The 14,799-nt window shown below is 46.9% G+C and overlaps 2 protein-coding genes and 1 pseudogene across 9 annotated transcripts in view; 1 reads left to right on the top strand and 2 right to left on the bottom strand.

Moving 5' to 3' along the window:
• LOC140406440 (uncharacterized) overlaps positions 1-14,799 on the top strand; it is a 51,223-nt gene that overhangs the window by 6,353 nt on the left and 30,071 nt on the right. For 3 of the 6 annotated variants that reach the window (XM_072494476.1, XM_072494477.1, XM_072494478.1), the window contains exon 3: positions 310-6,261. The exons of 1 other annotated variant lie outside the window; for it this stretch is intronic. In XM_072494476.1, coding sequence (XP_072350577.1) covers positions 741-1,931 — 1,191 coding nt within the window. In that variant the 5' untranslated portion in view covers positions 310-740 and the 3' untranslated portion in view covers positions 1,932-6,261. Of the gene's footprint in view, positions 1-309; positions 6,262-11,771; positions 11,881-14,799 lie in introns of those variants that run through there. 2 more of the 6 variants (XR_011939151.1, XR_011939152.1) reach the window with 2 other exon arrangements.
• On the bottom strand, positions 8,060-9,176 carry LOC140406445 (uncharacterized; annotated as a pseudogene).
• The window catches only part of LOC140406443 (uncharacterized), a 60,618-nt gene continuing 58,340 nt past the window's right edge, over positions 12,522-14,799 (bottom strand). For 2 of the 3 annotated variants that reach the window (XM_072494480.1, XM_072494481.1), the window contains one exon: positions 12,522-13,727. In XM_072494480.1, the coding sequence (XP_072350581.1) occupies positions 12,666-13,619 (954 nt within the window). In that variant the 5' untranslated portion in view covers positions 13,620-13,727 and the 3' untranslated portion in view covers positions 12,522-12,665. The remainder of the gene's footprint in view (positions 13,728-14,799) is intronic. The other variant, XM_072494482.1, reaches the window with a different exon arrangement.

Below are 14,799 nucleotides of genomic sequence, written 5' to 3' on the forward strand. Positions count from 1 at the left end.
AGGGACCATCAATAAACAACAAGTCATAAATACAAGATAGTTACGAATAAATCCAAGGGGGCAATACGGACAAATTTATTTATCACGTTGAGAATATGCAACTCATTACCATGGAAAGGAGTTGAGGAAAGTGCTGAGATGTTTTCAAAAGGAAACGGGGCAAGCACATGAGAGAAAATGGAATCGAAAATCAGCTGAAAGGCTCAGTCGGAGATGTGTGCCGAATATTGACAGCAGCAGAATCTGTGACAGAATGGCCTGTTTGTGTCTTATATATTCACAGTATTTCAATGTAATCTCCTTTTACAGAATATTTGCAGATGTAAACATCATGTTGAGATCTGACAGAGTCACTTGATTCATCAGGACCGGCCTTTCAACGTGGAAGGAGAAATGTTTGTCTGTTTTGTCTTTCGGAAAAAAATTCAAAAATCGCTGTGATTGGAAAAGCACCGAGACACAGACATCTAAGTAATTTTCCACAGTTAGCTGGAACTGAGCTTTAACCAATCACACAGCATGAAATTAAATTGCAGCATTTACATCAGGGAGACACCGTACTCAGGCTTCAACTGATGATCCAAGTTGGAGAGACAAGGACATTCGCACCAAAGGAGTCAAGAAGCAGCAATGGGACATTCAGCCCCGTGAGCCTGTTCCACCATTTAATAACATCACGGCTGATCTGATAGTGACCGCAAATCTGCATCCCACCTACACCTGATAACCTGTCAATAACCATGGAGAAACCGTGGAAATGTGGGGACTGTGGGATGGGATTCAATTACCCGTCTGAATTGGAAACTCATCGACGTATTCACACTGGGGAAAGGCCATTCACCTGCTCCGTGTGTGGGAAGGGATTCACTAAGCTATCCAACCTCATCACACACCAGCATGTTCATACTGACCAGAGACCGTTTAAATGTGCTGACTGTGAGAAGAGCTTTAAAAGCAGAAAGGATTTACTGATACATCAACGAACTCACACTGGGGAGAGGCCGTTCACCTGCTCCGTGTGTGGGAAGGGATTCACTCTGTCACCCCACCTCCTCAAACACCAACTTGTTCATAATGATGAGAGACCGTTTAAATGTTCTGACTGTGAGAAGAGCTTTAAAAGCAGAAAGGATTTACTGATACACGAACGTACTCATACTGGGGAGAGGCCGTTCACCTGCTCAGTGTGTGGGAAGGGATTCACTCGGTCATCCGACCTCCTGAAACATCAACTTGTTCACACTGATCAGAGACCTTTTAAATGTTCTGACTGTGAAAAGAGCTTTAAAAGCAGAAAGAATTTACTGTCACATCAACGCACTCACACTGGGGAGAGGCCATTCACCTGTCTGGAATGTGGGAAGGGTTTTAATGATTTGTCAAACCTCCGGACTCACCATCAGGTTCACTCTGACCAGACACCGTTTAAATGTGCTGACTGTGAGAAGAAGTATAAAAGCAGAAAGAATTTACTGATACATCAATGCACTCACACTGGGGAGAGGCCATTCAGCTGCTCCGTGTGTGGGATGGGATTTACTCAGTCATCACTCCTCCTGAGCCATCAACTTGTTCATACTGATCAGAAACCTTTTAAATGTGCTGACTGTGAGAAGAGCTATAAAAGCAGAAAGAATTTACTGATCCATCAACGCACTCACACTGGGGAGAGGCCATTCACCTGCTCCGTGTGTGGGAAGGGATTCATTTGTTCATCCCAGCTTCTGAGACACCAGCGAGTTCACACTGGACAGAGACCGTACACTTGCCCCGTATGTGACAAGAAATTCACTCAGTCATCCCACCTGACTTCACACCAACTTGTTCACACTGACCAGAAACCTTTTAAATGTTCTGACTGTGAAAAGAGATTTAAAAGTAAACTGAATCTGCTGAAACACCAGCGAGTTCACACGGAAACAGAATCATAGAATTTACAGTGCAGAAGGAGGGCATTCGGCCCATCGCGTGCACCGGCCCTCGCAAAGAGCACCTTACTTAAGCCATACCTCCAACCTAACCCATAACCCCACCTCAATTTTTGGACACTCAGGGTAATTTAGCATGGCCAATCCATCTAACCCGTGACAAATGTTGAATTCTTTACCCGTCAGTCTGGTCTCAATAAAACTCGAGATGGATTTGTAGGCATAGTATTATTTATTTTAAACCAACTTGCAAGTCTGACTCGCTTCTCAGGGACACAGAACCAGTCTCCTGGACCCCTTGGAAACGAATGAGGTAGGATACAAAGGGATCTCTGGAAATACATTCAAATGGCATCAAGTTTCACAGACACGATTCCCATAGGTCATCCTATGCCCCTCCTGACCTGGCCATACATCCTAATTGGCTCACTTCTCATTCCTTAACCCTGGCCACTTGTTACCCAGCATCCTTTTCTCCTCCTCTACCAGACACACCTCCCCTTCCTTACCATGCTTTCTGAAATCCTTTGTCTGTGAACTCACTAGAATTAGACCGGCCTACATCTACATTACTATAACTAATATATTTAAACTAACTATTTTATATCACATTTGTCACCCGCACATCTTTGGACTGTGGGGGGGAAACCGGAGCACCCGGAGGAAACCCACACAGACACTGGGACAACACGCAGACTCCGCACAGCCAGTGACCCAAGCCGGGAATAAAACCAGGGACCTTGGAGCTGTGAAGCAACAGTGCTAGCCACTGTGCTGCCGTGTCTCCCACACGTGGGAGCGGTACTGTGGCGAGGTTGTTCAACTGCTCCGTGCGTGGGAGGAGATTCATTCAGTCAAACAACCTAAACCGACATCAGCCAGCAAGTTCACAGGCATCAGCGGGGTTTGGATTCAGCTGTTGTTGCTGCTGTTAGTCACATCCAGGACTGAATGATGCCTTGACGTCTGATTCCAGTGAGGCGCCACAGTTTTCTGGTGTATATAATCAGTGATTTAGACTTAAATGCATACTCCAGGATTATACAAAAGTTGCTCATGTGTTTTAGACAATGAGGGAGAAAGCCATGGACTGGGTCAGGTGGACAGAAAAGTGGTAAATGAAAATTTAGATAATGAGCCATTGGGAACGCACTTCAGTTAACTCCCGATAAAAATAAGGTCACTTTAGGGGAATGGAAAAAACTGATTGGTGGGGAAGTTTAAAAAAAATAAATTCAGACCCAATTATTATTATTATTTTTCCAATCAAGTGGCAATTTAGCCTGGCCAATCCACCTAACCTGCACATCTTTGGGTTGTGGAGGTGAAACCCATGCAGACACGTGGAGAATGTGCGAACTCCACACGGACAGTGACCCAGGGCCGGGACTCAAACCCGGGTCCTCAGCGCTGCAGTCCCAGTGCGAACCACTGCTCCACGTGCTGCCTTAGCTACAAATAATTCTAATAACTTTATTGAACAGTTCTCAAATGGAAAGGCACTTGACCACATTAAAACTAAGGATCTGCAATAGACGTTTGATCTAGCAAGTCATATTTAGGGCAAGATTATAAACAGAGGGCATTCATTTAAAGTGATTAGAAAAATAAGCAATGCTGAGCAAGGCTAGGAGAGTGGGCAAAGTGGCAGGTGGAATACAATGTGGAAAAGTGTGAGGTTATCCACTTTGGAAGGAGAAATGGAGGCATAGACTATTTTCTAAATGGGAAAATGCTGAGGAAATCACAAGCACAAAGGGACTTGGGAGTCCTTGTTCAAGATTCTCTTCAGGTTAACGTGCAGGTGCACTGCAGCCTCACGGCACCGAGATCCCAGATTCGATCCCGGCTCTGGGTCACTGTCCATGTGGAGTTTGCACATTCTCCCCGTGTTTGCATGGGTTTCGCTCCCACAACCCAAAGATGTGCAGGGTAGGTGGATAGGGCACACTAAATTGCCCCTTAATTGGAAAAATGAATTGGGAACTCCAAATTTTTTTTTTAAATGTAAAAAAAAGGTTAACGTGCAGGTTCAGTCGGCAGTTAGGAAGGCAAATGCAATGTCTTCAAGTCAAGAGGGCTATAATACAAGACCAGGGATGTACTTCTGAGGTTATATAGGGGCTGGTTTAGCACACTGGGCTAAATCGCTGGCATTTGAAGCAGACCAAGGCAGGCCAGCAGCACGGTTCAATTTCTGTACCAGCCTCCCCGAACAGGCACGGAATGTGGTGACTAGGGGCTTTTCACAGTAACTTCATTTGAAGCCTACTTGTGACAATAAGCAATTTTCATTTTCATTTCATTTAAGGCCCTGATCAGACCTCATTTGGAGTATTTTGAGCAGTTTGGGGCCCCGTATCTAATGAAGGATGTGTTGGCCTTGGAAAGCGTCCAGAGGAGGTTTACAAGAATGATCCCTGGAATGAAGAGCTTGTCGTATGAGGAACGGTTGAGGACTCTGGGTCTGTACTCGTTGGAGTTTAGAAGGATATGGGGGAATCTTATTAAAACTTACGGGATACTGCGAGGCCTGGGTAGAGTGGACATGGAGAAGATGTTTCCACTTGTAGGAAAAACTAGAAGCAGAGGACACAATCTCAGACTTAAAGGGCGATCCTTCAAAACAGAGGAAGAAATCTTACAACACCAGGTTAAAGTCCAACCGGTTTGTTTCGACTCACTAGCTTCAGGGGCACAGTTCCTTCCTCACGTCATGAGGAGGAATTCAAACAGATGAGAAATTTCTTCAGCCAGAGGGCGGTGAATCTGTGGAACTCTTTGCCACAGAATGCCGTGGAGGCCAAATCACTGAGTGTCTTGAAGACAGAGATAGATAGGTTCTTGATTGATCAGGGGTATGGGGAGAAGGCAGAATGGGGATGAGAAAAATATCAGCCATGATTGAATGGCGGAGCAGATCCGATGGGCCTAATTCTGCTCCTATGTCATATGATGTGAAGAAAAACATTCTGTGCTGCGTGTGGGATCATGAATGCACTGCTCGAAAATGTGGCGGAGGCAGATTCAATTGATGCCTTGAAAATAATTGGACAACTATCTGTGACTATCAGATCAGCCATGAGCTTATTAAATGGTGGAGCAGACTGGGCTGAATAGCCAACTCCAGCTCCTTGCTCATCTGTTCGTATCTTTTGAGGAGAAAAATATCTGCAGAGTTCAGGGCCAATGACAGGGGATTGTGACTGTTGCAGAAAGTTGGCACAGATACAATTTGTTGAGTGCCTTTGTTTTGTGCTGTCACCTTTCTATGCCACTGTGTTATGAGGGAAATGCAGAGCACCAATGCAAGAGAGGCAGATTGCTCCCTCGATATGGATTGGATTTGTTTATTGTCACGCACACCGAGGTACAGTGAAAAGTATTATTCTGCGAGCAGCTCAAACAGATCATTTCGTACATGAAAAAGTAAACTAAAAAGAAAATACATAATAGGGCAACACAAGGTACACAATGTCAATATATAGACAAAGGCATTGAGTGAAGCATACAGGAGTGTAGTACTAATTTGGTCTGTCCATAAGAGGTTTAGCGGGGAAGAAGCTGTTTTGAATCCGTTCATGCGTGTTCTCAGACTTTTGTATCTCCTGCCTGATGAAAGAAGTTGGAAGAGTGAGTAAGCCGGGTGGGAGGGGTCTTTGATTATGCTGCCTGCTTTTCCAAGGCAGCGGGAGGTGTGGATAGTCACTGAATGGGGGGCAGGTTTGTGTGATGGACTGGGCTGTGTTCACTACTCTCTGAAGTTTCTTGCGGTCTTGGGCCGTGCAGTTGCCATATCAGGTTGTGATGCAGTCAGATAAGATGCTTTCTATGGTGCATCTGTAAAAGTTGGTAAGAGTCAGTGTGGACATGCCAAATTTCCTTAATTTCCTGAAGAAGTAAAGGCGCTGTTGTGCTTTCTTGGTCGTAGCATCGATGTGGGTGGACCAGGACAGATTTTTGATGATGGAAACCCTGTGGCCCAGTGCAGGAGAGGCGGTTGTTGGGCAGTGTGAGCTGAACATACATGGCTGGATAAAGACTAAGGCAGATGTCAAGACCCTTTGAGCGAAAACAGGTCTGGAGGGAGTGGGTCAGTGAACCTGGGGAGTTGCATTTTGCATGAATCGTGAGTGTGACCCAGTCACAATTATGAACAGTAAACAAACCTATCACTGGTTTGATGAGATGATTTACCGTGTCCCAGATGTTGTAAATACTGTGCATACTGTAGATCAGCCTGCTTGCTGCCCATGTCTATTCTGATATCAGAATAATGTGCTTCTGTATGAAATAAAGTTACCAAACCTCTCATTGTGCTTCATGCCCAGCATCTTGCCTAACTGTGGATCTCCTGTTTTGCTGACTGGGAAATAGAATCTTCCTGTTTACTAATTGCCCTATGGCTGCTGTGTTACCCAGAATCCGCCGCGCTGCAGAAAGTCCCCGATCAGTGAGTGTACGAGGCCAGTGCGCAGGGGCAGTGTGGGTGTGTGCTCCGAGCATGCTCAGTGTCAGTCATGGTGAGAGAGTGAGGAGGAGCTGGGTTGAACACAACAGTGAGCTGTACCCCTGTGAGAAGGGCATCTCCCAGTCTCTGTTTGACTCTCCTGCAGCTTCCTGTCCTGGTTGAGTTGGACAAGGAACCCTCATCATTTGAGCTGGAAAAGGTCATTGATTGCTGAGCAAGCAGAAAGGTGCCCGGCAAGGATGGAATTCCAGCTGAACTGCTCACACACACAAAGTTCCATCGACTGTCACACCTTCCTGCCCTCCCGTTTTGGGCTGTGAGACTGGTCCACGGAACATGTGTGATGCAATAAAAACAGCAGTGACAGAGGAGACAGCATCAACTGCAGGGACATCTCACTCCTTAGTGTCAGGGGAAGACCTTCACTTGGGTGATGTTTAAAAGATTCATCTACTTGCAGACTGAGTTTATCCAGAAGCACAGTGCGGTCTCTGTGCTGACAGATCTACGGTGAACATGATCTTCTCCACACACCAGCTACAAGCGAAGAGAACAATTGGGATTTGATCTAAAGTGTCAGTGCTGAGAAAGTGAAATGTTCTAATTACTGAGTGAAAGTGAACCTTTCATTGTGAATCACAATTTACTGGTCCAATTGGAAAAGACACCAAAATGTTTCGATCTCTGAAGATAAACTTCAACCTTGAAGTTATGTTTCGGAGCTCACACGCTGTGGGAATCTTTGTGAATGTTTCCTCTTCCCTTTTGTAAACAAGCAGAGAAGCTAACCCTTTCCCCTGACAGCACGGCAACAATTTGAAATAAAGACTTTGACTTTTAAAGATTTGGCTTCATCCCATTTGTAGGGGTCATATTCCCGTGCAAATCAGCGCGGGCGGGATGGAAATTTGCCAAATATTTTTATAATCCGAATCTTTATTGTCACAAGTAGTCTTACATGAACACTGCAATGAAGTTACAGTGAAAAGCCCCCAGTCAGCACATTCCGGAGCCTGTTCAGGTACACAGAGGGAGAATTCAGAATTGTCATGTGAGAGTACCTTTAAGAAATGGGTGTTTATCAAATAGCTGCAGTGAAGACAGACAGTCCAGCTCCACCCACACTCTGATATCACTGCAGCTATTTGATAAACATCCATTTTCTAAAGGTACTCTCACATGACAGAATGTCCAAATTACCTAACAGCACGTCTTTCGGGATTTGTGGGGGGGGAAACCGGAGCACCCGGAGGAAACCCAAACAGACACTGGGAGAACGTGCAGACGCCGCACAGACAGTGACCCAAAGCGGAATCGAACCGGGGACCCTGGAGCTGTGAAGCAACAGTGCTAATCACTGTGCGGCTGTGCCACCCCTTTAAAGGTCCTTTACCTTGGGTGGGAATTTCCTGTCTTGGGTTGGGGAGAGGGTGGCGGGGGGGGGGAAGGGGGTGTGTGCAACCGGAAAAAAATCCCTTCCCACTCTCAGAGCAGTGAATGGTTTCTCTCCAGTGTGAGCGCATTGGTGAGTCAGCAGATCCATTTTGCTTCTAAAATTCTTCTCACAGTCGGTACACATAAAATGTCTTCTGTCAGAGTGAACATGTTGGTGTGATGTGAGATGGGTTCGAGTTATAGAGTTTTACAGCACAAAACACGGCCCTTTGTCCCATTGTGTCTGCCGGCGATCAAGCACCAATCTATTCTAATCTCAGTTTCAGGGATTATTAACATCAACTGAAACAAACTCCAGCTGTCAGAATGAACATGGTTCTGTCCTGGATGTGATTTTGGTTCAGTCCTGGATGTGATTAACATCAATAACAGCAGATTCCTGGAGGAACTTGTGAACTCGCTGGTGTGTCTGCAGGGTGGATGACCGAATGAATCCCTTCCCACACAGGGAACAGATGAACGCTCCCCCCTGGTGTGAATGCGCTGGTGTTTCAGCCAGAGGGACTGCTGAGTGAATCCCTTCCCACACACGGAGCAGGTGAACGGCCTCTCTCCAGTGTGACTGCGCTGGTGAATCAGCAGATCCATTTTGCCTTTGAAGCTCATCTCACAGGCAGAACATTTAAAAGGTCTCGTGTCAGAGTGAACACGTTGGTGTGAAGTGAGGTGGGCAGACTGAGTGAATCCCTTCCCACACTCCAGGTGGGTGAATGGTCTCTCCCCAGTGTGAACTCGCTGGTGTCTCATCAGGATTGATAACTGAGTGAATCCCTTCCCACACACAGAACAAGTGAATGGTCTCTCCCCAATGTGAACTCGCTGGTGATCCAACAGTTTGCATAACTGAGTGAATGTCATCCCACACTTGGGGCAGGAAAATAGTTTCTCCGCAGTGTGAACTCGCTGGTGTAACAGAAAGCTGGATAACTGAGTGAATCTCTTCCCACACTCAGAGCAGGGGTACGGCCTTTCCCCGGTGTGAACCCGCTGGTGTGTCAGCAGATTTTCTTTTCTTTTAAAGCTCTTCTCACAGTCAGAACATTTAAAAGGTCTGGTGTCAGAGTGAACAAGTTGATGTGTAGTGAGGTGGGTTAGTCGAGTGAACCTCTTCCCACACTCTGAGCAAGTGGCCTTTCCCCGGTGTGACTGCGGCGATGAATGTCCAGCACAGACGGGGATATGAATCCCTTCCCACAGTCCCCACATTTCCACGGTTTGTCCATGGTGCCGGTGTCCTTGTGCCTCTCCAGGTTGGACAATCGGTTGAAAACCCGTCCACACAGAACACGTGTACGGATTCTTCTCGCCGTGAATGGTGTGATTTATTTTCAGGCTGTGTAACAGGTTAAAGCTCTTTCCACAGTCAGTTCACTGGAACACTCTCACTCGGGTGTGTGTGTCTCGGTGCTTTCCCAGGCACACCGGTGTTTGAAATCTTTCCCACAGACAGAACAGACAAACATTTCTCCGTCCACATTCAAAAGCCAATGATATTCAGGTCTTGATGAATTGAGTGACTCTGTCAGATCTTGATGTGATGTTTGATTTGAGTTTCCTGTCTGCCAATCCACTCCTTGTGACCCTGTAAAACCAATTTGCATAGGTTAGTCCAGGACAGAAACTTAGAACAGATAATTCTAGTTCCCGGAGCATAATTATTGCTCTCGTTTCCCAAAGGTGCACACCCCAGTCCCACACTCATGCTAACTCTTCCCACAAACTCACCACAATGATTTCACAGTCACCAATACCGAGATGAACATTGAATTCCAGGTTTTTAATTGAATTTACACTCCATCAATTGCCATGATGGGATTTGAACCCTTGTCCCCAGAACACTAGCCTGTGTCTGTGGATTGCTGGTGTAGTGAACTCCCATGGAGAGTGGTACTGACCTGGAACTCAATGCTTGCACTCAAAGACCAATAATATCCAGGTTCTGATTAATGAAGTGACTCTCTCAGGTCTTAATGTCTGGTTTGATTTCACTTTGCTGTGTTTAAATCCTCCCCTTGTAACCCCCTGTAAAAGGAGTTTCCAGAATCCATCACTGTCAATCCTGCTGAGTGGACAGGGCTCACCGCGCATGCGCTCTGCTGCTCACTGTCCCCTATGAGGATGGTGCTGGTTAACTGGGGAAAGGCTCTGCAGTAAAACCTTCCCACTCGGTGCAAACTCGGAAGTGGTAATTTTCTTGTTTTAGCTTTGAGGCCTCCACTGGGTGTTTGTGAAGCCTCCCCTCCCACCCACTGCCTCCTTATCCGCCTCCTTCCGGCCTGAAGATGAGACAAACTAGCGTCTGTCCCTGGACATGAGCCGGTTCATCAGGGCAGCATGGTAGCACTAGTGGCCAGCACTGTGACTTCACAGCACCAGGGTCCCAGGTTTGATTCCCTGCTGGGTCACTGTGAGGACTCTGTACGTTCTCCCTGTGTCTGTGTGGGTTTCCTCCGGGTTCCAAAACCTCATTTCCTGCCTGAGAGGTGTTGACCAATGGGAAGATTTGGAGGACCTGATGGACTCTTGTGCTCCAGCCAAACAGACTACGGGCTTTGTGTGAATGAAGTTTGAGCTTCACACATCTTCTTCCTGTGTCAAACCGCTGAGTAAAACACTTTATTTTCACTTCAATGGACTCTTTTAGAGACCATTGACCCTTCTACAGAACTGTTGCAACAAGGAACAACAAACGTTACCTCTGTTTCTCTTGCCACAGATGTGGCATGGTGGCACAGTAGTTAGCACTGCTGCCTCACAGCGCCAGCGACCTGGGTTCAATTCCAGCCTTGGGTAACTGTGCACATTCTCCACGTGTCTGTGTGGGTTCCCTCCGGGTGCTCCAGTTTTCTCCCACCGTCGAAAGATGTGCCGGTTTGGTGGATATGCTATACTAAATTGCCCCTTCGTGTCCAAAGATGAAGTGGGGTTACGGGGAGAGGTTGGGGGAAGTGCACCTGGGTGGGGTGCTCTTTTGTAGGGTTGGTGCAAGCTCGATGGGCCGAATGGTCTCCTTCTGCACTGTAGGGATTCTATGATGCTGCCAGACCTGTTGGTTTAATCTCGCATTTTCTGTTTTTACTTGACATTACGCACCTTTTTAATCTACTAATTATATTTATTGAACCACTGTACCATCAACTACCAGGAGCAGTGTGTTGATGCTTCAGCCATTCCGGCCTCGGATGACTGTGTAGAGTTTGCACATTCTCCCCATGTCTGTGTGGGTTCCCATCGGGTGCTCCAGTTTTCTCCCACAGTCCAAAGATGTGCAGGTTAGGTGGATTGACCATGCTAAATTGCCCTTAGTGGCCAAAAAAAGGATCGGTGGGGTTACTGGATTATGGGGATAGGGTGGAGGCATGGGTTTGAGTGGGGTGCTCTTTCCAAGGGCTAGTGCAGGCTTGATGGGCCAAATAACCTCCTTTTGCACTGTTAGTTTTATCATTCAGTCGAATTTTCTCTCTCTCAATCTCACCCGATTGGTGTCTGGTGGTAAATCCGTGACAATAGCACAGTGGTTAGCACTGTTGCTTCACAGCACCTGGGTCCCCAGTTCGATTTCCACTTGGGTTACTGTCTACGTAGAGTCTGCACATTCTCCCCATGTCTGCGTGGGTTACCTCCCACACAGGTGCCAGAATGTAGCGACTAGAAGATTTTCACAGTAACTTCATTGCAGTGCTAATGTAAGCCTACATGTGACAATAATAAAGATTATTATTAGGTGTTTGTGTATTTTAAGGAGCAGGTAGAACTTTTTGGTTCTCCTGGTTGTGCCCTCAGATATTCCATCTGTTTGTGGCTAATGTGTCTGGAGTCTTTCAGTTCTTCCGCCTCCAATTCCCTTCCTGCCTCGTGTATATGGGTCTCGGTAGCTTGGTGTGATATGTGTTGTTTGGTTGTCTGTCTGTCTCCAGCAGGTATTGTTGTCTCTCGATAATGACTGTGCTGCTATCCTTGTCTTCTGGTCTTATGAACATTTCCGTGTTGGATCCAAGCTCCCAGATTGTCTGTCTTTCTCTCCGGGTAAGATTCTGTTTGTCTCTTGTATTTCACTGTGACAGGGCAGAGACCTGATTGAAGGGATTCAAACATGGGAGTTCTGGAAAAATATGGGCAAGGATTTGGGACGTGACAACATGTTCAAAGAGTTTGGAGAGGAGAGGAAGGTTGAAGATGGGGCAGTAATTTATAAGGATGGCAGGATCAAGGGTTGTTTTATTGAGGAAGGGGTGATGATGGCAGATTTGAAGGACAGAGGGACAGTACCTGAAGAGAGAGAAATGTTGACAATATCCATGGACACAGGGTAGTTTGTTGATCAGTAGCTCAGTGGGAATCGGGTCGATGGAGCAGGAGCTGGACCTCATGGACAAGATGAGCTCTGAGAGGGCATGAGGGGAGATGAGAGAGAAACTAGAGAAAGATGTGAGTTTAGGGCTCGGGAAAGGATGACATTTAGAGACAGTTTGGTCCGGTGGGCTCGTGGAAGGGAGGGAAGCAGCAGAGGCAGCTGATCGGATTTACTCAATCTCAGTCACAAAGAAACTCCACAAGCTCCTCACACTTCTTGTTGGAGCTGAGGATGGAAGAGACAGGGGAGAGCGAGAGTACTTCAAAAGGAACTAACTTGTGTCAGAGATATTAGAAAGTTTCAACACTGCGTATTTAACACAAATCTAATTTATTTGACTTTTAGCCAGAATATTAGCCCCTGTAAATTGTCTGGAGTTTGTTATCAGCAGAAAGAGACACAAATGAACATGGTTCAGTCCTGAATGTGAGTTAACAGCAAAATCCATGCACTGTGGTCACTTGTGGCCTCTTTGGTGTTTCAGCAGGTGGGATGACTGAGTGAATTTCTTCCCACACTCTGAGCAGGTGAATGGTCTCTCCCCAGTGTGAATTCGCTGGTGTGTAGACAGAGCAGATGGCCAAGTGAATCCCTTCCCACACTTGGAGCAGGTGAATGGCCTCACCCCAGTGTGAATTTGCTGGTGTGTCAGCAAGTTGGTTAACTGAGTGAATCCCTTCCCACAGTTGGAGCAGGCAAATGGTCTCACCCCAGTGTGAATTCGCTGGTGCTTCTGCAGCTGGGACGACTTAGTGAATCCCTTCCCACACTTGAAGCAGGCGAATGGTCTCTCTCCGGTGTGAATTCGCTGATGTACAATGAGGTCAGATGATTGTCTGAACCCAGTCCCACAGTGAGAGCACTTAAACGGTCTCTCGTCAGTGTGAACACGTTGATGGCTCATCAGATCCCCAGAACTTTTATAGCACTTTCCACAGACTGGACATTGAAACGGTCTCTCCTCAGTATGAACTCGCTGGTGTCTCAGCAGGTGGGATGAAATAGTAAATGCCTTCCCACACTTGGAGCAGGTAAATGGTCTCTCCCCAGTGTGAACTCGCTGGTGACTCAGCAGGTGGGTTGAAATGGCAAATCCCTTCCCACACTTGGAGCAGGTAAATGGTCTCTCCCCAGTGTGAACTCGCTGGTGTGTGGACAGAGTGGATGACTCGGTGAATCCCTTCCCACACTTGGAGCAGGTGAATGGTCTCTCCCCAGTGTGACTGCGTCGATGAGTTTCCAGCTTGGATGGGTAAGTGAATCCTTTCCCACAGTCCGCACATTTCCACGGTTTCTCCTCAGTGTGACTGCATTTGTGTCTCGTGAGGCCTGATGATAGATTGAATCCTCGTCCACACACACAACACGTGTACGGTTTCTCCCCACTGTGAGCGAGGCTTTTTCCTTCCATGTTCAAAGTACGATGATATTCAGGATATGATAAATTGAGAACTCTGTCAGATCCTGATGTGATGCTTGGTTTGAGTTTCCGGACTTTGAAGCCTCCTCTTCGAACACCCTGTGAAACGGATTCAAAACAGAAAATAGGGAGTGAGAGAGAACCCACAAAAACACAAAAGCAGGTTGTGAAATTGAGCTGAATGAATGAAGGAATTTATAGTATTCCTACCATTCGGTTACCAGCAGCATTTTGCGATTACTGGAACTCAGTAGAACTTTAAAACTTCTCAGGTGCCAATAGAAATTGTTTTATTTGTCTTCTATCCATTACAATTTGAAAGTCATTTAAAAGGCAATTCAAAGACAATTTGAAGCTTTTAAAAGAATCAAAGTAAGAGGAATGGCAGGGAAGGGAGTGCAATGTTCCTCCTGCAGGATGTTTGAGGTGAGGGATGCAGTTAGTGTCCCTGCTGATTTTACCTGCAGGAAGTGCTGCCATCTCCAGCTCCTCCAAGACCGAGTTAGGGAACTGGAGCTGGAGTTGGAAGAACTTCGGATCATTCGGGAGGCAGAAGGGGTCATAGATAGCAGCTTCAGGGAATTAGTTACACCAAAGATTGGAGATAGGTGGGTAACTGTAAGAGGGACTGGGAAAAAGCAGTCAGTGCAGGGATCCCCTGCGGTCGTTCCCCTGAGAAACAAGTATACCGCTTTGGATACTTGTGGGGGGGACGACTTACCAGGGGTAAGCCATGGGGTACGGGCCTCTGGCACGGAGTCTGTCCCTGTTGCTCAGAAGGGAAGGGGGGGGGAGAGGAGCAGAGCATTAGTAATTGGGGACTCTATAGTCAGGGGCACAGATAGGAGGTTTTGTGGGAGCGTGAGAGACTCGCGTTTGGTATGTTGCCTCCCAGGTACAAGGGTACGTGATGTCTCGGATTGTGTTTTCCGGGTCCTTAGGGGGGAGGGGGAGCAGCCCCAAGTCGTGGTCCACATTGGCACTAACGACATAGGTAGGAAAGGGGACAAGGATGTCAGGCAGGCTTTCAGGGAGCTAGGATGGAAGCTCAGAACTAGAACAAACAGAGTTGTTATCTCTGGGTTGCTGCCCGTGCCACGTGATAGTGAGATGAGGAATAGGGAGAGAGAGCATTTAAACACGTGGCTACAGGGATGGTGCAGGCGGGAGG

Source organism: Scyliorhinus torazame, unplaced genomic scaffold (genome assembly GCF_047496885.1).
Source record: "Scyliorhinus torazame isolate Kashiwa2021f unplaced genomic scaffold, sScyTor2.1 scaffold_532, whole genome shotgun sequence".
Taxonomy (NCBI): Eukaryota; Metazoa; Chordata; class Chondrichthyes; order Carcharhiniformes; family Scyliorhinidae; genus Scyliorhinus; species Scyliorhinus torazame.